At 43.3% G+C, this 24,314-nt stretch overlaps 1 protein-coding gene across 1 annotated transcript in view; it reads left to right on the top strand.

Moving 5' to 3' along the window:
- LOC309563789 (catechol O-methyltransferase-like) overlaps positions 1 to 20,919 on the top strand; it is a 34,244-nt gene extending 13,325 nt beyond the window's left edge. Inside the window, exons 3-5 of the mRNA XM_082268402.1 lie at positions 1,632 to 1,825; positions 5,545 to 5,676; positions 20,696 to 20,919. Coding sequence (XP_082124528.1) covers positions 1,632 to 1,825; positions 5,545 to 5,676; positions 20,696 to 20,875 — 506 coding nt within the window. The 3' untranslated portion in view covers positions 20,876 to 20,919. The remainder of the gene's footprint in view (positions 1 to 1,631; positions 1,826 to 5,544; positions 5,677 to 20,695) is intronic.
- Positions 20,920 to 24,314: the final 3,395 nt, after the last annotated feature.

Here is a 24,314-nt window from a genome sequence, read left to right as displayed (position 1 = left end):
ACTCTCTGGATCCTCGAGCAGCCCCCCCCCGAGACATCCTCTTCCTCAAACAGGAGGAGAGACAGCCATTCTCTCCCTCCTGGGACTCTGCTCCCACCAAAGACGCCGGGTCACGCGATTCCCCCAAACTTATACCCACTCCCAGAATCCTTTGCAGCATAATTCTGCCTTCTTGGGTAGTTACGAGCGTGAATATGTCCCCTGATTGGGCTTCCTCCACTGCTCTATGAGAAACCTCTCACAGGAGCAAGTGGGGAGACTTCCCCTTCAGTGCCGTATTTGCAAAAAATGCCCTGGTCATTAAGGGGGTAAAATCTTCCGGAGCTGAAGTGGTTAACCACTTAACGTCTAGCCACGTAGACCTGTGTCGGCTGACTTTGCGTGGTTATACCGGGATGATGCCTCTAGCTAGAGGCATCATCCCGGTACTGTTGTTTGAAGCCGATGGTCGGCTTTCCGTCGGTAACGACCGATGCGGCTCGGGAGCCGCTCGATCGTTACCCGGGGGGGCGGGAGGGGACGTCCCCTCCCGCTGCCTTCCGTGGCTTTGCTCGGGGCTCCCGTCCCACCGGGAGCCCCGAGCACCCAGCCGGCGGCTGGATGGAGTCCCGATGAATGCCGGAAAATGACGTCACTTCCGGGTTACTGTGCTGCAAAAGGCGGCAGTTTTGAAAAACGGCTGTATGCAAAAATGCCGTTTTCGGCGTTTTGCATACAGGGAAGTGTAGTGGAGGGGTCTAGGGTCTTTTAGACCCTCGATCCCTCCATAAAGTGTACCTGTCACTACATACTGGTGTCACAAGGGATGTTTACATTGCTTGTGACAGCAATAAAAGTGATCAGATTATTTTTTTTAAAAACCTGTAATAAAGTTAAAAAAAAAGAAAAAATAAATAGGAAAAAAAAATAAAAATTTACCCGCCTCCGTCACCGTTAGCTCGCGCACAAAAAAAACGTATATACGCAAGTCGAGCCGCGAATGAAATCGCTGTTCAAACCACACATGTGAGGTATCGCAGCGATCGCCAGAGCGTGGGCAATAATTAAAAAAAAAGAGCTACACTCTAACTCTAAACTGGTAACCGTTAAATAGATTTAAAGCATCGCAGATTGAGATCTCTATTGACCGTAGTTTGTCGCCATCCCACGGGGGGGCGCAATTTTAAATCGTAACATGTTGGGTATCTATTTACTCGGCGTGACATCATCTTTCACAATATACAAAAAAATGGGCTAACTTTACTGTTTAGTATTTTTTAAATGCAGTGAAATGTGATTTTTCAAATTTTTTCCAAAAAAATGGCATTTTAAAGACCGCTGCGCAAATACCGCGTGACAAAAAATTTTGCAATGACCGACATTATATTCTCCAGAGTCTTTGCTAAAAAAATATATATAATGTTTGGGGGTTTTAAGTAGTTTTCTAGCAAAAAATACTGATTTAAACTTGTAAACAAAAAGTGTCAAAAATAGGCTTAGTGGTAAAGTGGTTAAGGATGGATGTGTGGATATCACTGTTGTAAAGCGTGTCTTGTGAAAGCTTGTATGTATACAATGACAATAAAGTATTGTCTTATCTTAACATTCATGCATCATGTGTCACTCTTGTTTTACTGTTGCTCCACTTTTAGGCCTGATCCTGGATAGAGTGCTACAAGAAACGAATCCATCCACGGTCCTAGAGTTGGGCACTTATTGTGGTTATTCCGCCATCCGTATAGCTCGCTTACTGAAGCCTGGAGCTATGTTGCTCACCATAGAGATGAATCCTGAGCACGCTGATGTGGCCAGGCAAATTATTGAGTTTTCAGGAGTTAAAGACAAGGTACACTTGGCATATGAAGTAGCACTGAAGTCCAAGGTTAAATCCAGTACAGAGCATTTAGAATTCCCATGAAAGACTGCTTTGAGTTTTATAACCCTCACTTTCTCTCTCAAATTAATGGGAGGTTTAAAAAAATGAACTTGCATTTTAGGAAGAAAATAGGAAAGTAAAATATTTCCACAAATGTTTTGGGTTTACTAGTTTTAGTATGGGTGGAAACCAAAAGCCGTACTGCTTTTTACATTAGAAATTTGCACTGTATTTCTATCTTGTATGTTTATATCTGTAATGAATACATATATATTTTTTAAAATAAGTAATTGAAATCTACTTAACATCATTTTTTTTAAATCAGATTTTATTTTGAATTTTTTTTTGTTTACAAAGAACACATAAACATATACAAAAAAAAAAAAAACAAACAAACAAGATGTCTCAAAGTGCATGGCTTGCAATATGCATAAAAAAACATCAGGTTACAAAAACCATAACAAAGCAAAAACAACCATTTTGTGCCGGTTCACATTTGTGCGATGCAGGAACGCTGCGAATATGCAGCGTGATCCCGCATCGCATCCGCACCTCTGGCAGTTCACACTGCCATATGCGATACGCAGGCAGTGTCAATTAAAAGTTAACGACACCCCCAGTTGCGATCACTATATCGCAGTGCGATCTGCAAGTTCGCACAGAATCGGATCGCACTAGTGTGAACCACTATGCGATCCGATTCTGCTGCGGATGAAAAAAAAGCCTCACGTGCGTGTTTATTGCTGATGCGGTGTGAATTCAGCCATACAAAGTGTATGGGTGAAATTCGCACCGCACAGAGATCGCATGTATTTTAGGAGCAGTGCGCTCCGAATTACATGTGATCTCCGCAATTGCACAAATGTGAACCGGCACTTAATGAAAAAAAAAAAAAAAAAAAAAAACACCCCTTAGTAAACATCCAACATTGGCATAGGTGGCCCACTTTTAATGAACCAAACAGTTCTGTCATTACTAACACTGTTACCTATCTCAATACTGGACTCGTATGAACTACCCACAGTGGCCAAATTAAAGTGGAGTTCCAGCCTTTATTAAAAAAAATAAAATAAAAAAAATAAAATAAAAGTGAGCAGCTACAAATACTGTAGCTGCTGACTTTTAAAATAAGGACACTTACCTGTCCAGGGAGCCTGCGATATCGGCACCCAAAGCCAACCCGTCCATCGGCTCTGGGTGCAGGCATCCTTACTAAGCGAAAAAGGAAGTGAAGCCTTGAGGCTTCACAGCCTGTTTAAAGCTGCGTATGCGTGAGTTGCGCTGCACTTTGTGAATAGTCCAGCTGTCTTCTGGGACCTATGTGTGTCTCTCAGAAGGCAGCAGGAGGAAAGAGGAGGGACCGCAAATTATGTAGGTTGCCTTGGTACCCTTACGTGGAAGTGGGAGCAGGTACCTGTTTTGACAGGTTTCTGCTCCCGCCCGAAAGGTGCCAAAGTTGGCATCGGAAGAGAGGAGGAAGTGCATAAGCAGAGCTTTCACTTTTGGGGGGGAACTGCACTTTAAATTAAATTTCCTAGATAGATTTTTGAGAAAGAAAATGTGTCTCTTATTGGAGATGCACTTATTAAGATCAAAGTTCCAGTTGGATACGGTTGGAGGATGTGGGGAGGTCCACTTTAGGGCAGTTTGTCTTTGAGCCACAAATAGCACTCGTATGACAGTAGTCCGCTTTGGTGGCTTATATACTGAAAAGTCAACATAGCGCAAAAAGCATACAGGATCTACTGGAAGATCAACATCTGAAATCCCATTAAGTATACCTTCGAACTGTGGGCAACACCATAGTAAGTGTATTAAGGAACCCAAATTACCACATCTAGGACAAGCGGAATTGGCTCTTAAGCCTATAGCACACAGAAATTCTGGTGTCCTATACGCCCTATGTAAAATAAAAAACTGAGTTAGCCAATGCGAAGGAGAAATAGACACCGAGGGAATTACCCAAGTAATTTCTTCTCAAGCTTCATTAGAGATGGGCACAAAATTGTGTTCCCATTTAGCTCTAACGGCAAATTAAATATATTAAACGTGCTCTCTAATTAAGCTGAATAAGTATCGGAAATAGAGGTTGGTAGAAGTTGCTTGAACTATTCTATCCAGTACTGGCACAGATGAAAAACAAACTGGGATAGAGGAAAATTGAGCATGTAGAGCATGGCACAGCTGCAGAAATTGGTAAAACCACCTAGGGTTCAAAGGAAATTCCCTCCTCAACTGCTCAAAGGATTTAAGTGTGCCCCCCTCCTATACCTGTGAAAGGGTAAAAACTCCCACCCATTCCCACAGCTGAAAGCCCTGCAGGGTCGATAAATCAGAGAGCCTGTCATTACCCCAAATGGGGGTATATTTGGTGAGGAAGGAATCCCCCATAATCTTCCTAACGAAATCCCAAACCTAGAACAACAGCACCAGGGTGGGCACCCTAGAAAAGAAAGAGCCTCCCAACAGCCCCTCCAGGGCAAGCAGTGGTGGCGTCCCTGAAACACAAGAGAAACTAAGCAATATGAGGCAGTAGCTGAAGCCTCTGATCTCCACTGTGCAATTTGCTGCAATTGGCCTAAAAGAAAATGAATTCTTGGATTTGGGGCCGCCAAACCCCACAGCCTCCATAAAATGCTGTGGAACTTCCAATTTAATACGAGGGACCTTGATGCTCCAAATCAAACCTCTAAATATGTCATTAACCTTAATAAAATTCTTCAGGGGGGGTCTATACTGGGGAGTTGTGTAATAAGTATAATAACTGCGGCATCCAGATAATTTTAATTACATTTATACGGCCTATTACTGAAAGGGGAAGTCTACACCAAACCCTACTTTGAATTTGAAATTTTTTTAACCAGTGGGCAACATTATTGGCTATATATGACAAATGAGACGCTGTCATAGTTACACCCAAATATTTAATAGAGGAAACAACTTTGATATGTTCCAAAGTAGGTGGTAAATCAATAGATAAAGAATCCATTGGCAATAGCATTGACTTATCCCAATTAATACCCAACCCTGAGAATCTAACAAACTTATCCATATAGTTCATGACTGCTGGCAGGGAGGTCCAATGATTGGATAAAAATAAAAGAACATTATTAGCTGTATGCTGATGATGTTCTTTTATTTATATCCAATCTTCAGACCTCCCTGCCAGCAGGTATGAACTATATAGATACGTTTGCTACCTTCTCTGACCAGACCAGCTACATCCGAGGCAGTTCGTAGAAGACAAGCCAAAGGTTCAATAGCTATGGCAAAAACATCATTAAAATCAGATTTGTCTCTACAGATGGCCATAGGCATTGACGTATATTGCAATTTTCCAATGCAATATCACCTGCCAGTGCTTAGCGCACAATAAGCAAACCATATAGGTTTTAAATCTGTGTGATAATGAACAATGTTTGCAAGCTCTAAAAAAATCAATAGGATATGTAACCACTAACTACGGTAATTCAAATAATATCTTGCATAGAATGTATTCTCCATAACCATAGAAATAATGGAAACATTTTAATTTCCAAAATTCACACTGGTTTATAACCGTAAAAGAAATAACATATCTTTATATCTTCAGTAGATTTTCCTCTGTTATTATAGTAATAAGGTCTCTATGTGGGTTTATTGGATTTTGTCCATATATCTGAATTTTATTCCATATAAATCTTCTGTAGGTGAAGATATTGCAGAATTCCACAGAACACATCATCCCCAAGCTAAAAGCAGAGCATGGAGTAGAACACTTTGACTTTGTGTTCATTGATCATTTTGGAAACAGATATTTGCCAGACACACAGTTACTTGAGGTAAGCAAAATATTTTTTTAATTATAAATAATAAAATGAGTAATGAGTTTTTTTTTTTTTTAATAAATAAGTGGTATTCTTCTTTGATGATGACCACTGCTAAACATTATTAAAACACTTTTAAAGAGCCTCATGCACTAGAATGCTATTACTTGCCTTCTGTGGCCTGGAAATTCATAAGTATTTATTTGTTATATATTGATTACAACAGCTCTTCATTTTCCATCGAATGAGTGTACGCAGATATTTTGGTTTAGTAGGAGGGCAAAAGAAGAATAGGGGCCCATTTGCATTCATGTGTTGCACTTTTTAGAATGAATTTAGAATAGCCCCCAATGAACATCTAGTAGGCAACACACCCACACTGCAACACACCACAGCGCTTTCTATGCATTGTGGTGTGCTGCTTTAAAAAATGGGTAATTCCTGTTTTTTTTATGCATTAAAGTGCACTGCCAGCTCATTTATCTTTATTAAGCTGCCTCAACACAGCAACCCTTAACACACAGTAGTGCCTTGCATTAGTTAATGTGTATTAATGCATATTGTAAGAAATTTTAGAATAGGGGTTACTTTTTCATTGCCAACACAATCTAATACAGGTCAGCACAAACAGATTAACTACTTCTGGACCGGAAGGTTTTACCGCCTTAATGACTAGGCCATTTTAACTGATAATTGCACAGTTGTGCGACGCTGTACCAAAATAAAATCGATGACCTTTTCTTCCCACAAATAGAGCTTTCTTTTGGTGGTATTTGATCATCTCTGCAGTTTTTATTTTTTTGCGCTATAAACAAACAAAAAAAAATGACAATTCTTAGAAAAACAAAACAATATTTTTTACTTTCTGCTATAAAACACAGTGATAAAAAAATCAAAAATCAAATGTTTTCATCATTTTAGGCCAATATGTATTTTGCCACATATTTTTGCTAAAAAAAATCCCAATATGTGTATATCGATTGGTTTGCGCAAATGTTATCGCGTCTACAATCTAGGGCAGAGGTGTCAAACTCAATTTCATCGCGGGCCGCATCAGCATTATGGTTGCCCTCAAAGGGCCAGTTATATCTGTAAGGTTAGATGTTCAGAGCACCCCACGCCCCCTTACATGAAATGTCAAGAGCCCCCCACCATCATAAGTCTAGAGTCACCCACCCTTCCTTACATCACATTTCACCCCCTTACCTGGTGCTAAAGAAGATGCGGGTGGATCTGGGAAGAAGAAAGTGCAAGGTCTGGAGGAGGACCAGAGGAGGTCTGGAGTCTGCTTACAGAGTCTGCTGAATACTGGGACCAGGGGAGGCAGAGACAAGGTGCTGTTGTGGCTGCACAGGGAGGTGCAGGATCTGTAGGAGGAGTTCTGCCTTCCTCTCTGCTGCACTGCTGAGAAGGGGGTGGGCATAGATGAGCCTTTCTACAGCAGCACAGAGAAGCACAGGATCTGGCAAAGGAGTTCTGTCCTCTGCTGCCGACTATTGAGACAAGGTGAGGGCAGAGAAAAAGGGGGGTGCTGCAGGAGAGGTGTGAGGGCCATATAAAATGGCCTGGGGGGCCGCATTCGGCCCGCTGGCCTTGTGTTTGTCACCTGTGATCTAGGGGATAGATTTATGGCATTTTTATTTATTTTATTTTTTTTTACTAGTAATAGCAGCGAACAGCGATTTTTAGCGGGACTGCGACATTGCGGCGGACAGATCAGACACCAAACTGACACTTTTGAGGGGACCAGTGACAATACTACAGTAATCAGTACTAAAAATATGCACTGTTACTGAGGTAGATAGATGAACATAGAGATCTGTGTTCCTGAATAGCAGGAACACAGGATCCCTGTGTTTATCTGTGACAGAACGGCGGTCTGCCTTGTTTACATAGGCAGACCGCTGTTTTGTCTCTATGGGGAGCGAGTGGCCTGTGGACAGTGCATCCGCTGGACCCACTGTCCACGCCCCCACTGGCTATTGGATGAAGGGATCTACAGGTAAGTCGTTTCGTGCAATAGAGCCGACCTGCCACAGTAAAAATGTGGCGGCTGGTCAGCAAGTGGTTAAAAAACACCAATTAAAACTACTTAAGATTAAATATACACAGCAGCCTTAACTATCTATCATTTTACTGGCTCTATATTTTAGGATTATAAGGTGCTGCAGCATGTGAATTAATATAATAACACCCTTTGCATTACATTTAAGGAGTTAAACAATTATGCTGTGCAGACATGTGCTTTTTGATGTGTTGACAGTTACTCTACATGTACATTGAGGTGCTATCCTAAGAAAATGGCAGTACAGTGCACATAGTCCCATGCATTAATGTAATCTAAGGTATGGAGCAGTAAACCACATAGGTGCGAAGCCAGCCTTAGTGATGGTTTATCCTGTGTCATAAAATGAATGCTACATGTATTCTCTCATATTTGTTTAGAAATGTCACCTCTTCACCTAATAGGCCCCCTACAAGTTTCTTGCAAGTTTTTGATGGATAATTGAATGTATCAATTTTGTATCTAGAAGTTTTTACTTTGTCATCAACTCTTTGTGTTAAATCAGTAGCTCAAGAGTTTGATATAGTACATACATGTCATCAATATATTTGAGGGTATATAACCAGTAAATACGCTGTTAGGCTTAAAAAAAAAAAAAAAGTCCCCCCCCCCCCCCCCCCTCAATCTATGTGTATGGTTTTATATCTAATCACTGTAGCTGTAGTTTTTACAATGTACAGATTGTCTCCATATTTTCTCTGTACTTTACATACCCTACATTGATGAATAATTTAAATAATTTTACCCTTCCAAATTCCAGTACATGCTCCTACTTTTGATGAATTAAAGTTCAAAATGATTGTTCTAATCATAAAATGAATATACAAAGATTTATGTAAAATGGTCTTGCTCACAAAAGCTCATAATCTAAGAGAAATGGAGGAAGTTAGAGAAACAAATTACTCATTCACAACATGCCTGACGAAGGGGTCCTGCATGGCTTCGAAATGTTGCTTTTTTGTCCCATGTGATGTGTAATCTTCAATAAAGATTTTAGATGGTATTTATTGATCCGTGGTGTGTTGGCAAATATGTACATTTAATCAGTAATGTCTATGTTTTCAGGAAAATATGAGTTGGGAATATCAACATTATTAAGTATAATCTATTCAGGTCTGTAAGAGGTAGCATATATGTGGGATAGTTTAAGCAGTTGTGCTGCTCGATATATCACAACAGGTGGGGCACTCGCGAGCCCCCAGATTATTTGTGAGCATATAGCATTTTCTGGGACACCCTACAGCCCCAAGACCCCAGATGAATTTTAAATGCTAGATTGGAATTAGTTCTAGAGAGGGGATGGGGATGCGTAGTGTACAGAAAAAGTATAGTATTTTGAGTATGAGGGTCATTTTAACTGCAGCTATTCTGCCAGTCCATGAGAGAGTGTATGTCAACCATGTCTTTATTTCCTCCTCCATTGAGGCATACGACAGTATATAATAGACCTGGTACAGTAAGATTATCTCTGAGGTGAGCTTAAAGGGGTTGTAAAGTCAGAAGGTTTTTTTTTTTATCTTAATGCGTTCTATGTATTAGGATAAAAGGTCTTCTGTGTGCAGCAGCCTCCCCAGCACCCCCTAATACTCACCTGAGCCTCATCTCTGTCCAGGGATGTCCACGAGTCCCTTGGCCATCCGGGACTCTCCCTTCTGATTGGCTGAGACACCATGGCGCCATTGGCTCCTGCGGCTGTCAAAGTCATTTAGCCCAGTGGTCCTCAACTCCGGTCCTCAGGGCCCACTAACAGGCCAGATTTTAAGTATTACCTTGGGGAGATGCAGACTAGAGTACTGCAATCAATGAGCAGCAAATTATATCACCTGGGATGCATTTTAGTTATCTTGCAAACCTGGCCTGTTAGTGGGCCCTGAGGACCAGGGTTGAGGACAACTGATTTAGCCAATCGGGAAACACACGCAGCTGCAGCTCGGCTCGGGTGCCCCCATAGCAAACTGCTTGCTGTGGGGGCAATAAACAGGAGGGAGGAGCCAGGAGCAGCAAAGAAGGACCTCAGAAAAGGAGGATCTGGGCTGCACTGTGCAAAATCAACTGCACAGAGGAGGTAAGTATAACATGTTTGTTATTAAAAAAAAAAAAAAAAGTGAGACTTTACAATCCCTTTAATACCTGCATATGGCAAGGCCTGAGGGTGCCATGTGAAGGTTTATGAGATCTTAGGTGAGGCAAGGATGTGGTCTGAGAGGTAAATATTAGGAGCTTCTGGTTTAGATGGACTGAGTCAAAGCCCCTATAATGCAGCACATTCCGCCAGGAGTTGGAAAAGATTGGGGAGGGTAGTGATGGACGAGGTCACAAACAGCAGGAGGTCATCCACGAAGAACCTGCATTTCTGTTGTTTCCCTGCTATCTGGACTCCTTGTATATTAAGGTTCAGACAAATTGGGATTGCAAGCATTTCTATTGCCATTACAAATAATAAGGGTGATAGTGGGCAGCCCTGTCCACTACCAGTTTGTATTTTTATTTGGTCTGACTTATAGCCATTAATGTTTGTGTTGGCAGTTGGATTTGAGTATGGCGCATGCAGAGAAAATTAGGACCATAATTCCAATGCTGCAGTACCGTGAAGAGGCATAGCCAGGACAGGGAGTCAAAAGCTTCATGCAGATCTATAAATAGTAACATGCCCTGTCTGGTCTTGGCTCCATCTCAGTTGGACCGTAGCAATGAGACAATGTTTATCGGCTTTCTTCTGACTTGATCTCTTTGAATATAATATTCCAGAAATCAGTTGATTCTGTTGGCATTAATTTTTGTTAGCAGTTTTAGATCCTTGTTTATGAGGGTGACGGGTCTGCAATTCATCACTTTGCTATGGTCCTTATCAGGTTTGGGCAGCATACATGTAGTAGCTTTATTAGATTCTGCATCGAGAAGTATTCCCTCTCGAACAGCATTGTAAAGTTTTTGTAAGTGGGGGATTAATAGTGGGGCGAGTTTCTTATAATACAACCCTGAAAAACCATCTGGCCCTGGCACTTTGGATGTTTGAGCTTGTTTGATGGCTTGTAAAATTTCTTCCCCCGTGACTACCTTTTCTAGTAGGTCTCTGGGGGAAACAAATAGGGAAGAAATCAGAAGGCTAAGTATGTTGTCATTCTACTTTCCATCTGAGTGAAAGAACCTTCTGGTTTTCTCAGTTTTGGGATAGCGGTACATTGGGGGCATAGGCTAATAGTGTTTCAGGGCGATCTGTTTTGGTATAAAATTTCATGCGTGACAAGTGAAGGCTATTATCTCCTTTGGTGGGCAGAGTTAATCTTGCCTCTGACATCAAGATTTGGATTTTTCTTATATGCTTCTAAAAGGTCCTGCAGAATTTGTTGTTTTTGTTTGATTTCTTCAGTCTGAATACTATTTTAATTATGGTCCTCCGGATCGTGGCCTTTTGAGCTTCCCAATTAATAATAGGAGTAGTGTCAGAATAGTCATTATGATCAAATAATTATTTTATTTGCAGTTCAATGTCAAAGTACACAGAGGGATTACTTAAAGCTGTGTTGCAACCTCCCCCTCCAAAAATTAAAAGTCAGCAGCTACACATACTGTAGCTGCTGACTTTTAATAGTAGGACACTTAGCTGTCCTGGAGTCCAGCGATGTCGGCACCACAGCTGATGTTTCCATCGGCTTTTCGGGTGCTGCCACCGCCATTGCCGGTAGGGAACCAGTCAGTGAAGCCTTGCGGCTTCACGGGCGGGTCCCTACTGTGCATGCTCATTAGATTGGCTCGGCAGTGGGGGAAGGAGGAGGGGGCCAAACTTCTGAGGGACAGCGGCGCGGCGCCGTCTCCCGGAAGTGGGGAAGGGTACCTGTCAAAAACAGGTACCCGTTCCCCCCTGAAAGGTGCCAAATGTGGCACCGGAGAGGAGGAGGAAGCAAATGAGTGGAAGTTCCACTTTTGGGTGGAACTCCGCTTTAAGAGGGAGTTGTTCAGTCTGCAGGAGGTGGGACTTTGTGGGTCTGCAGAGAGAGGTGCAAACCACTTTAACAGGCACTGTGATATCTGTCTATGGAGGAGTAGATCCCATGGACAATTGTGTTTAATCTTTTTTGGATGCATTCGGTTCCCATCAGATATCTACTAAGTTGTGGTGGTGTAACATTCTAGCAAATTGGATTTGTTAAGGATTGACATATGAAGTAGTGTACATCCTATGTTTTTAGTCACTGTGGATACAAGTGTATCTAAGCTCAAGAACAAATATATTTTACATTACAGCTTACCATTGCTAATATGTGGTGGCTGCATTAGTTTTCTTTTTTCTTCATAAGTGACAAACAAAAAATATCCCACTATATCTAACATTTTTAGGCAGTTATGGCTATAGCTTTTTTTTTTCTTTCAGGGATAAAGGTTTACATAAATTAATAAAAGCTAATCATTTTAAGCACCCTAGTCAGTGTTAAATGGTTTGTCTCAACTCCAACTTTTGCTGTATAGCAAACACACACACACATCATAGGTTGAACTGGATAGACGGATGTCTTTTTTCAACCTCACTAACTATGTAATAAAAAAAGCTAAAGGCCCGTACACACGTACCGATCGTCGGCATACAAACGTCGGCGGACGAAAGATCTGCCGATTGTACGCTTGTTAGTATGGTGCCTCCGACAGCCGTCAGCGCACATTCTGCCGACAAGAGTCTGTCTTGCAAGCATGAAAATTTTTGTATGCCGACACCAGAGCGGCCGATTGTTCGCCAGTCAGTACAGAATTCGGACGACAGACCACAGATTTGCAAGACTGGGCATGCTCAGAAAAGAAAAAACACAGGGAAAGTTAACCATTACATGACATCACTTCTGCAGTCGGCTGTAGTCGGCGGACAAAATTCTTGTGCTGTCTTTGCACTTTTCAACAGACACCGACAGCCCAGGGACAAAAGACGTCCGATCGTTCGCTGACGATCGGTATGTGTGTACGGGCCTTAAGTCTGTTAACCACTTCAATACAGGGCACTTTTACCCACTTCCTGCCCAGACCACTTTTCAGATTTCAGTTCTCTCACACTTTGAGTGCCGGTTCACACTTGCGTGTGCGGCGATCGCATGTAATATCGGAGCGCACTGCTCCTTCATTACATGCGATCGGATGTGCAGTGCGAATTCAGCCATACACTTTGTATGGCTAAATTCGCACTGCACCCGCACAAAAGTCGCACATGAGGCATTTTTTCAGCCGCATCAGGATCGGATCGCACAGTGGTTCACACTTGTGCGATCCGATCCTGTGCGAACTGTCAGATCGCACTGCGATATGCGATCAAACTGGGGGTGTCGTTAACATTTTATTGACACCCCCAACGTATCACATATGGCAGTGTGAACTGCCAGATGTGCGTTTGCGATGCGGGAACAGGCTGCGAATTCGCAGCCTTCCCGCATCGCACAAGTGTGACCCGGCACTAAATGATAATTGCTCAGTCATGCTATACTGTACCCAAACATTTTTTTTTCACACAAATAGAGCTTTTTTTTGGTGGTATTTAATCACCACTGTTTTTTTTTATTTTTTGTGATATAAGTGAAAAAAGAGCAAACATTTTGAGAAAAAAGATTTTTTCTAGTTTCTATTATAGCATTTTGCAAATAAGTAATTTTTCTTCATAAATTTGGGTCAAAATGTATACTGCTATATGTCATTTGTAAAAATACTCCAAATAAGGGTCCTTTCACATGGGTTTTCTGATCAGGTCCGCCTGTACATTTTGTCAGGTGGACCTGATCGGACCCTCCAGTCTCCTCTAAGGAGCGGCGGATATTAGCGGACAAATGTCCACTGCCATCTGCCACCACCTGATCTGATTCTGCCTGCAAAATCAAGGCAGATAGTGGTCCTATTTTCCATCTTTCCAGCAGATCCGACAGGATCAGATGAAAATGGACAGGTGGTCCCCCCATCCATGCGTCCGGCCCCCTAATCTGCATGCAGGGGTGCCAGACGCATGGAGTTCAATGGGGCATTTTTCTTTTTTTTTTTTGCATCCTGATTAGAGCCAGAGGCTCTAATAGGGCGATGCAAATGGTGGACCCAGGGGCGCAGAGCAGTGCGCCCTGACTCCACCCATTGTTTGACAATAGTGAATGAAAATTCGCTATTGTCACACGGAAACCCCATGCCATTGGCCGAGGAGGAGGCGGGAGCGGGAGGACCCGAGGAGACGCGCCGGAGGGGCTGAGTAGAAGCCGCGCCGCCGCTGCTGCTGATGATGATCCAGGTAAGTGCACTGGATTGAAGGGGGCATGCACGCTGGTCTCTGCATTGAAGGGGGCATGTACGCTTGTCACTACATTGAAGGGGGCATGTACGCTGGTCACTGCATTGAAGGGGGCATGTACGCTGGTCACTGCATTGAAGGGGGCATGTACGCTGGTCACTGCATTGAAGGGGGCATGTACGCTGGTCTCTGCATTGAAGGGGGGATGTACGCTGGTCACTGCATTGAAGAGGGCATGTATGCTGGTCACTGCATTGAAGGGGGCATGTATGCTGGTCACTGCATTGAAGGGGGCATGTACACTGGTCACTGCATTGAAGGGGGCATGTACGCTGGTCTCTGCAGTGAAGGGGGCACGCTGGTCACTGCATTGAAAGGGGGCATGCTGGTCACTGTGCATTGAAAGGGGGCACACTATACCTTAATTAGTGAAAGGCCCCTTTCACACTTTTGCGACCTCAAAGTCACGCAATTTTTCACAGCGTTTTTTGCCGCAAAGCAATGCCAATTACATTTTTCTGTTTGCGCCCCCCCAAAAATTGTGAGCACCAGCCGCCACTGGTGTCTGTGCCCACTCTGCACAGCGGAGCGGACAGGACCTGCCATCCGCCTGCTCCGCAGGGATCAGCGGAGTGATCCCCCACTGAGCAAGCGGAATCCGCAAGGCGGAGGCACTCATGTGAAATGGGCCTGAGGGTCCTTTCACATGGGTGGTCTGTATGTCCGTTTTTCCTCCCATCCATTTGCGGATGAAAAACCGACATAATGTATGTCCATGGGATTAAGAAAAACAAAGATTTCCAGTCACAACTTACCAACCAGCCAGCGACCAACCGAATTGCACTGTCTAACAGTATGTGTTAAAAACAGGGGTTTGGTTGCAAATACATGCGTAAGCTGCAGGCCGCGGCAAGGCACCCTGTAATCTGCAGTCCCTAACTCTACAATTTAAAGTGTCTCTACAATGAGAGCACATGCATTTAATGGGATAGATGGAGGACAGGTGACTAGACGGAGCCCACCCCTCCTTAAAGGCACAGGGTCACACTGAACACCCAGCACATCGCACAATGGCGGCAAAGGTGTCAGTGCGTTGCCTGGCTCAATATAGATATCAACGATAATGCAAAAATTGGTCACCACCTCCACCTATAACTGGTCTTAATGGTAAGGAGCACTGGAAGGACGGACGCATACTGTTAGACAGTGCAATTCGGTTGGTCGCTGGCTGGTTGGTAAGTTGTGACTGGAAATCTCTTGGTTTTTCTTGATCTGCGTCCGCCCTTCCAGTGCCGCCATTATGCGATGTGCTGGGTGTTCAGTGTGACCCTGTGCCTTTAAAGAGGGGTGGGCTCCCTCTAGTCACCTGTCCTCCATCTATCCCATTAAATGCATGTGCTCTCATTGTAGAGACTCTTTAAATTGTAGAGTTAGGGACTGCAGATTACAGGGTGCCTTGCCAGGGCCTGCAGCTTACGCATGTATTTGCAAATGTGTGCAATCAAACCCCTGTTTTTAACGCATACTGTTAGACAGTGCAATTCGGTTGGTCGCTGGCTGGTTGGTAAGTTGTGACTGGAAATCTCTTCGTTTTTCTTGATCTGCGTCCGCCCTTCCAGTGCTCATGTCCATGGGATTGCAGACGACCATCTGCTGACATCCATTTTGCGTCCATTCCGTTCAGTTACGTTTTTTGAGACGGAAGAGAACCCTATTTTTCTTCCGTTTAAAAAACGGAACGGACGCAAAAACGGATGTCAGCGGTGTCATTCGCTAACGTCTGCAATCCCATAGACACACATTATGTCCATTTTTCATCTGCAAACGGATGAATGAAAAATGGACATACGGAACGGACCCTACAAAAGTGTCATCCGTGTCCTGGCCTGAGCGGAAACAAAAAACAACGGACTGTGCCGTGTGAAAGGACCCTAAGGTCCCTTTCACACAGGCGGACCATTCAGATCCGTCTGTCCGTTTTTGCTTTGTTGCCTGTTCGTTTATGCATGTCTATGGGGCATTGGATGTCAGCGGAGATCTGTCTCCTGACATCCGATCCGATCCGTCAAATCTGGACGGATGGAAACCCTATTTTCCATCCATCCAGCGGATCGGATGAGAACGGACAGACGTTCCGTTCCCATCCAATTCCCCCATAGAAATGCATGGGGACCTGACAGCCGTGTCTCCGCACACAGCGCGGAGAAAAGCTGTCATCCTCCTGCTCAGAGGGGGATCGGCGGATTGATCCCCCGCTGAGATAAACGGAGTCCGTTTGACGGACTCCTAGTGTGAAAGAGCCCTTAAGGGTCGTACACACTTGACGAAAATCGGACGAAATATCCTCCGATTTTTCTCTGTCTTCTCAGCGTTCATTACCGTTTTTAGTCGACAGTGCATAAATGTTCACGAAATTTCTCGTCTGATTTTTCTTTTTTTGGCACATTTGTTCCTAGACTTCCGGGTTGTCAGCAACTTCAGATCATGCGCAGTCTTTCGTATCCGATTTTTCATGGACGTACTGCATACACATTAAACGAAAATCGGTCGTCTGGGGACGGACAAAAAAAATTTTGGTGTTTGTCCCTCCGTTTTTTTCGTTGAAAATGTCGGCATCGGCTGCTGAAAGTTGTGTACACACTAGGCGAAAATCAGACGATTTCACATCGGGCGGGAATTTTCGGCAGATTTTCTACTAGTGTGTACCCTGCTTTAGTGTATATTATTTAGTCTGTGTGAAAGTTATAGAGTCCACAAGCTATGCCACCAATCATTAAAAATTGATCACACCTGATGTACTAACTGCTCATCTAATTTCTCGAGGACCTGAAATGTCAGGACAGTTACCCCCAAATGACCCCTTTTTGTAAAGTAGACAGTCCAGAGTATTTAGTAAGAGGCATGGTGAGTTTTTTAAAGTTGTAATTTGTTCCCACAATTCTTGGGAAAATTAGGATTTATTTTTTACAAAACTGTCATATTAACCACTTTAAGACCGAAAGGATTTGCCCCCTTAATGACCAGGCCCTATTTCACGATTTGGCACTGCGTTATTTTAACGGACAATTGCGCAGTCGTGCAACTCTGTTCCCAAATGAATTTTACATCCTTTATTTCCTACAAATAGAGCATTATTTTGGTGGTATTTGATCACCTGTGCAATTTTTATTTTTTGCGCTATAAACAAAAAAAGAGTGACAATTTTGAAAAAAAAAAACAATATTTTTCACATTCTGCTATATAAGATTCTCAAAAAAAAAAAAAAGTAAAAATCAAAATTTTTTTAACATTTTAGGGCAATTAAAATTTGGTAAAAAAAATTGCAATAAGCATATTTTGATTGGTTTGCGCAAAAGTTATTGCGTCTACTAACTACGGGAAAGATTTATGTAATTTTTTTTGTTTTTTTTATTAGTAATGGCGGAAATCTGCGATTTTTTGCGGGACTGGGACGTTGCGGCGGACAGATCGGACCCCTGACTGACATTTTTTACACTTTTGGGGGGACCAGTGACATTACTACAGTAATCAGTGCTAACAATATTGCGCTGTTAATGTAATAATGACACTGGCAGGGAAGGGGTTAACACTATGGGTGATCAAGGGGTTAAATGTGAGCCTAGGGGAGTGATTCTAACTGTGGAGGGGCGTGGCTTCTGAAATGACCATAGAGACATGTGATCCTATATAGAAGGATCACATGATCTCTATGATCATTTCAGGGAGAAGGACGGTCGGCTGTGTTTACAACAGCCGACCGTCCTTCTCTCTTAGTGGGGAACGATCGTGGCTGTCAGACGGCAATGGGAGCCACCTGACACACGCATCGGCTTCCCTGCCGACAAGCGGGGGCAGGAGCGCTCCGCCGTCGGCGCGCACTCGCCCCCTAGCCTCCTGAGAGCGAGCGACGTAGACCTACGTTGTTTTGTGTGAAAAATAACTTGTTAACCACTTAACGATCGCCTCTAAATATCTAGAAGGAGCTGAGTATCACAGTCATTTTAAAGCTGCCTAATTGGTGCTTATTAGGCTTTATTGCTGCTCCCTGACATCCACAGGTGTTTTCAATACCTGATTGAAAACACTTCAATGAACCTCTGTTCTTCAGAGTGGTAGTCTTTAACAGGGCCGTCTTTTCCATTGGGCATGCCCTGCGGTTGCCCGGGGGCCCCACTTGCCAAGGGGCCCCACACACAGGATGGCAATTACACTGTCCCCCCCAGGCCAGATTAGTTTACCTGGTGGTCTAGGGCCCCCCCTCGTTGTCCCCCGGGCCCCCCCGTTGTCCGCCGGTGGCTCTGTCTCCACTGCACACTGGTTGCTAGGAAGGCCAGCCGATTGGCATCTAGCGACGTTCTGAGAGCAGACCCATCATGCACAGCGGAGGAGGATCCTCCTCCTCTGCTCGTCCTCTCCCCGCGCCTAAAAGAATGGCTCCACCCACCTCCTCCCTTCATGTGCTGTGCAGGCAGAGTCCCAGGGACGGAGATGGGAGCAGCGCTGCATGTGAGTCCGGGGGGCCCCAGCCCCGGCCAGCTATATTTATATTTATTTTTGTGTGTACTTATAAAATATATAGTGAGTATATGTATATAGTTTAACAGATCTGCGTTTTCTGTTCTGTTCTCTCTCTCGCTAGATCATTCTTTTACCTGCTTTCAATTTTTAATACAGATGGCCCTGTGTAATGTATTACTGATCATTGATTTATCGGTGGTAAAAAAAAATTAAATTGGGTCACTGTCCAAGGAAGTATTTTGCTGCAAAAAGACATTGCGCAGATAATTCTTTTACCTGCTTTCACTTTTTAATACACATGGCCCTGTGTAATTCTTTAGCCAGGTTCAGTTTCAGACATCAGGCTATCGGTGGTACAAAAAAAATTAAATGGTGTCGCTGTCCAAGGAAATATTTTGGTGCAAAAAGACTGGAGCTGAAAGGTTTGGTTGTAGGAAATAACTCAGCACTTGCTAACTGGGAGTTTATGAAGGACTTGATGTGGAACTACAAATTCAGCATAGTCTGATACTTATCCTGTCATCTCAATTTGCTGAAGTATATACAATTTACATCCCTTACCATCCCTGCTTTCCTTTTCCCACCTAACAGTTCTTTGTCATCTCTCCCTCCCCTCTCTTCAGATCCCCCTGCTTCCTTTCTGCCCCCTCCCAAATTCTCTCTCTCTCCATCCATCCCTCTTTCTCTCTCCCTCCACCCCTCCGAAGTATCGCAAATTTAATAAATAGTTCCTAGTGCTTTCATACTGCGCCATTTCAGTCTGTAATTTCTTGTTTTTCATGCTCGTGTTATATTGTCCAAACGTTGTGTTAATGGTTAAAAACTGATATTGTTGGAGGTAACAATAAATGTCACCTTATCGATAATTTACATTTTTATTGTCCTGGGTGATTGTGTAGGTGGGGCCCCAGTGCACTGGTCTTTAAGGGGTTGAATAATTGTGTCAATGAAGAATTCACAAAAGAAACATTTACTACTGTATTACAAAACCAATTGATGTCATTTTAGTTGCATATGGTTCTTTAAGAAGTCCTTGTAGGATTTCATTCTGAATACAATTACAAATGTACACTAAATTCCCTAAAACCCTTTACAGCATTGGGGGGTTGAATATTTTTGAACACAACTGTAGGTACTCAGGTACTCTGATGGACTGCAGATAGGTACTTGGGTACTCTGATGGGTACTCTGATTGATTAGCACTTTATTTTGAAACACAAGAGAGTTTCACTGGACATTAAGACTTTTAAATATTATTATATTGCACATTGGAGGTTTTCACTGGCTACTTGCTTGTCCTATATATTTATAAATTTCTTGCACTATAGGTTTAATTTTTATAGCAACTTTTTATTCATAGTTATTTATATATTTATTTACATGCACTTTGATGCACCTTTTGCTCTTTAGGTATTTTAATTTATTATTAGGGTGTCTTTAGTATTGTCCCTAGTTGGCGTCAACTGGGAATTTGCGCTAGATTTATTTTGACACTATTGTGGGTTTGGGAGTTGCGCTGAAGGGTTTATTATTTATTTATCATTTTTCACATTGTGATGACCAGCAGCACACCCATTGTTAGTGCCCAGTAATTGTTTAGCACAGGGGTTCTTCTCATATGTGTCATAGGTACTCTGATTGGCTCACAGGCAGGTCCTCTTTATTTACTGGGGCAATCTGGGCACAATAGCATATACTATGATGGGTAACTCACTGTTCCCGTGATCTCCTCCTCACACTGGATCGGTGTGCGAGGAGGAGAACAAGGTAACAGCCAGTTACTGCGGTTTGCTCACATTTACCGCGATTTGCATACATTTGTGTCCAATCACAGCCGGTCACCTGGCAAAGAGACAAATTTATTGGCTCTTTACCCTGAGGGACATGCCTCTTCCCTGATCGCCATGCTATGTGCCCCCAGGGGCGCACACAAGTGGCGAGACCAGGAGGATGTCATATGACTCGAGACCGGTGGGATGAGATGTTCCCGTAATTCTGTAATACGCCGGAGGGGACCTGGTTAAAGGAAGTTGAAAATCAAATGACTTACTGGCTGGATCAACATATAGTGAAACTATGATACAGAGGGAATTTTGAAAAGCAATGCCTGCTGTGTTATTGCCAGTGACAGACTGCATCATATATGTTATTTTTGGTTTTGCCCATGGTTTCATTTTAACTGATTTATCATTCATCTTGTACAGGAATGCTGCGTCCTCAGAAAAGGAACGGTGTTATTAGCAGACAATGTTTCCTTCCCGACGTCTGCAGACTTCTTGAAATATGTCAGAACAAGCGGCCACTATGACTGTACCAACTATCCTGCTCATTTAGAGTACTCAGATAAGCCTGATGCAATGGAAAGGGCTGTGTATAGGGGGTAGCTGTAAACCGTAGAAATTATATATGAATGAACCACAAAAGCAAATCTGTTTGTAAATTCTTTTATTTATGAAACTAAGAACAAGTATATAAACATCAGTTACAATATGAAACAATTCATAATTTTTCATAGATTAAAAGAAAATATAAATAAAAAAGTAATGATAATAAAGTTTGATATCCTGTCGTTTATCTAGAAAGAGTTAAGATGTTGTTTCAATACTCTTTGTCTGTGTGGAATGACTACAGCAAATTTGCCCTGAATTGCGTTTCACTCATTGCCTTTCTGAAGGCTGCAGGTATCCTAAGGGTTCATGCAGAGAGTTGCATTAAGGTAACGTGCATGTCTGAAAATACAAAACAATTTCATTTAAATATAATCCTCAACACAGCCTCAAAAGATTTAAATCTACTTTTATATACCAAATGCCTTTGTAAACCCAGATATTATCTTGTAAAAGTAGCAGTGATGTAATGTAGGCACAGTGCAGGAGGGACAAAGCAGCTCCAACACTATCTGCTGTCTATTTATTTTTACTCTTTAAAATTAATTTCTTGAAGTACATCATGGGACACAGAGCAGGCTATAATCATGACCATATGGACACTGGCCTACCAATCAGACAGGAAGCCCTCCTTTATATAACCCCTCCCATACAGGAAGTACTTCAGTTTTGTAACAAGCAATGAAACCCCTAAAAGAGGGGAGGGACCTTCTGTGTCCCATAATGTACTTCGAGTAATGGATTTTACAGTTAAGTACAAAAAAATCAAATTTTATTCATCGTACATCATGGGACACAGAGCAGGCTATAATCATCATGACCATCCGGAATGTCCCAAAGCAATGCACCTGAGGGGAGGGGAACACACAAAAAAAACGCCATCAAGCCCAAGGAAACTATTCTGAAGCCCACAATACACTATGGCCAAACACAATATCTTCCACAGCTCTTACATCTACAAAACCTTGTAAAGGTATGTACCAAAGACCAGGTTGCAGCCTTACAGACCTGAACCACTGATACCTGAATAGGCTCCCACACGCCTAGTAGAGTGCGTCTTCATCTGAAAAGACAGAGTTACCCTTCAAGCCATAAGCTTGAGTAAATAAACTGGCAGATCCATTAAATTGTTACTTTATATGCCGCCTTTCCTTTCCTAGGACCCTCTGGCTGAACAAATAACAAGTCTGACTGCTCGACTGCTGCAGATAACCTTAAAGTAGGACTATAGGCAAAACTTTTTTAGATAGCGTAAGGGAGGGTTATAACCCCTGTCAGGTTATTTTTTCACCATCTGTGTCCCATTGCAGAGATTTCCCTTCACTTCCTGTCCCATAGGGGAACAGACAGCAATAAAAACTGATAGGTGTTCTAATCCATCTCCACTATGTCCAAAACTAAAAAAAAAAAAAAAGTTTTGCCTTTAGTTTTACTTTAAATAGATCCTGACAGCCCAAACTACATTCAGAGTGTGAATTTTCTCCTGGCAACTGAGAGCTAGGAAAAAAGGAGGGCAAGACAATGCCCTGATTTTGTCTTTCGGCAAAAAAACAGATGAGGACATAACACTACTTGCCGTGGTGAAGGACAAAAAATGGCTCCCTACAAGTAAGAGCTGCCAATTCCGGCACCCTTCTTGCCAAAGTAATCTAAGCCAAAAAATTGAAAATTTATATCAAATACTTACTGTAATTTTCCTTTCCTGATGGACTCCATGGCAGCATATGTATCGGGGTTAGTCCCGCCTCCAAACCTACCCTATAGGACATCCACTCCCATAAATCTTTGCACCTGTTCAGCACACGTGTTCTGTAACTATCCTCCATAGAAACTGGGAGGGAACTCCTGCTGCCATGGAGTCCATCAGGAAAGGAAAATTACGGTAAGTATTTGATATAAATTTTCCATTTTCCTGAAAGACTCCATGGCAGCATACGTATCGGGAAATAACTTGCCATACACAAACAGGGTGGGCAGGTGCTGAACAAAAGTTTAATTTACTCTGTCAACTTACAGGACTTGTAAACCAAAATTAACAGAAGAAAGAGCCGCCGGCCACTGTTTAGGTACAGTGTTGCGCGGTCATGCAACACTGTACCTAAACCAAATTTGTGTCATTTTTTCCCCACAAATAGAGCTTTCTTTTGGTGGTATTTGATCACTGCCAGGTTTTTTCTTTTTTGGTGCACAAATGAAAAAATACAGAAAAGTTTGAAAAAAAAAAAAAAGTTTTTTTGTTTAGGTTATAAAATTTTGTGAATAGATACATTTTTTCCTGCACTGATGAGCACTGATGACGCCGCACTGACAGGCACTGATGAGGAGACACTGATTGGGTGGCACTGATGGGGTGGCACTGATGGGGTAGCACTGATATGCAGCACTGATGGGCACTGATAGGTAGCACTGATATGCAGCACTGATGGGCACTGATATGTGGCACTGATAGATAGCACTGATATGTAGCATTGGTGGGCACTGATAGGCAGCGCTGATGGGCACTGATAGGCAGCACTGATGGGCACTGATAGGTGGCACTGATCGGCACTGATGGGTGGCACTGATTGGCACTGATGGGGGGCACTGATGGGCACTGATAGGCAGCACTGGTGGGCAATAATGGGCACTGGTGGGCGGCACTGGTGGATGGCAATAACGGGCACTGGTGGGCAGCACTGATATATGGCATTGGTGGGCAGCACTGATAGGAGGGCACCACTGGCAGGCTGTTTGCCATCCCTGGTGGCCATGGTGGGCATCCCTGGTGGTCATGGGTGGGCATCCCTGGTGGCTCTAGTGGCACCCCACCCCCCCAGGGCTGCACTGGTAATCAATGTTCTGATTACCAGCACAGACCCCCCCTGTGATCAGTGAGTACTTAGAAATACTCACTGATCACCCCAGCTCCAGTATCGATCCTCTTCTTCTCCTCTCCTGACAGGATCTGTCAGGGAGGAGAAGAGATCGAAGCCGTTACAACGGCTGTATTTACATTGCATGACGGCTGTGATTGGACACAGCCGTCATGTGATCAGGAGGGCCAATCACAGGGCCCTCCTGACGCATCTTGTTGCGCTGTGTCCGAGGCGGCGGCACGATTTTGCTCCTTCTGAAGGACGTTCCGGAACGTCCATTCAGAAGGACGAGACTCCCACCCGGCCGTATATATACAATGGCCTGGGTGGGAGGTGGTTAAAGAAGACCAGGATGCTGCTCTACAAATTACTTCAGGAGCGACATGTCTGGAGACTGCCCAGGAAGTGGAAACACTCCAAGTCGAGTGGGCCATAACCGCCACTGGAGGAGTCAAGCCCTTAGCCCTGTAAGCCCATTGAATGAGCTCTTGAGCCCTTGTTCTTTCCATTAAAAGAGACAAATAGATACTCTGACTGTCGAAAGGGAACCGTAGCTTTCAAATACTGCTTGAGGCAAAAAC

The sequence above is a fragment of the Pelophylax lessonae genome (assembly GCF_965119305.1).
Source record: "Pelophylax lessonae genome assembly, chromosome: 1".
In the NCBI taxonomy this organism is placed as follows: domain Eukaryota; kingdom Metazoa; phylum Chordata; class Amphibia; order Anura; family Ranidae; genus Pelophylax; species Pelophylax lessonae.
Note: the sequence above shows the minus strand (reverse complement) of the source record. Positions and strands in the feature narration are given on the sequence as shown.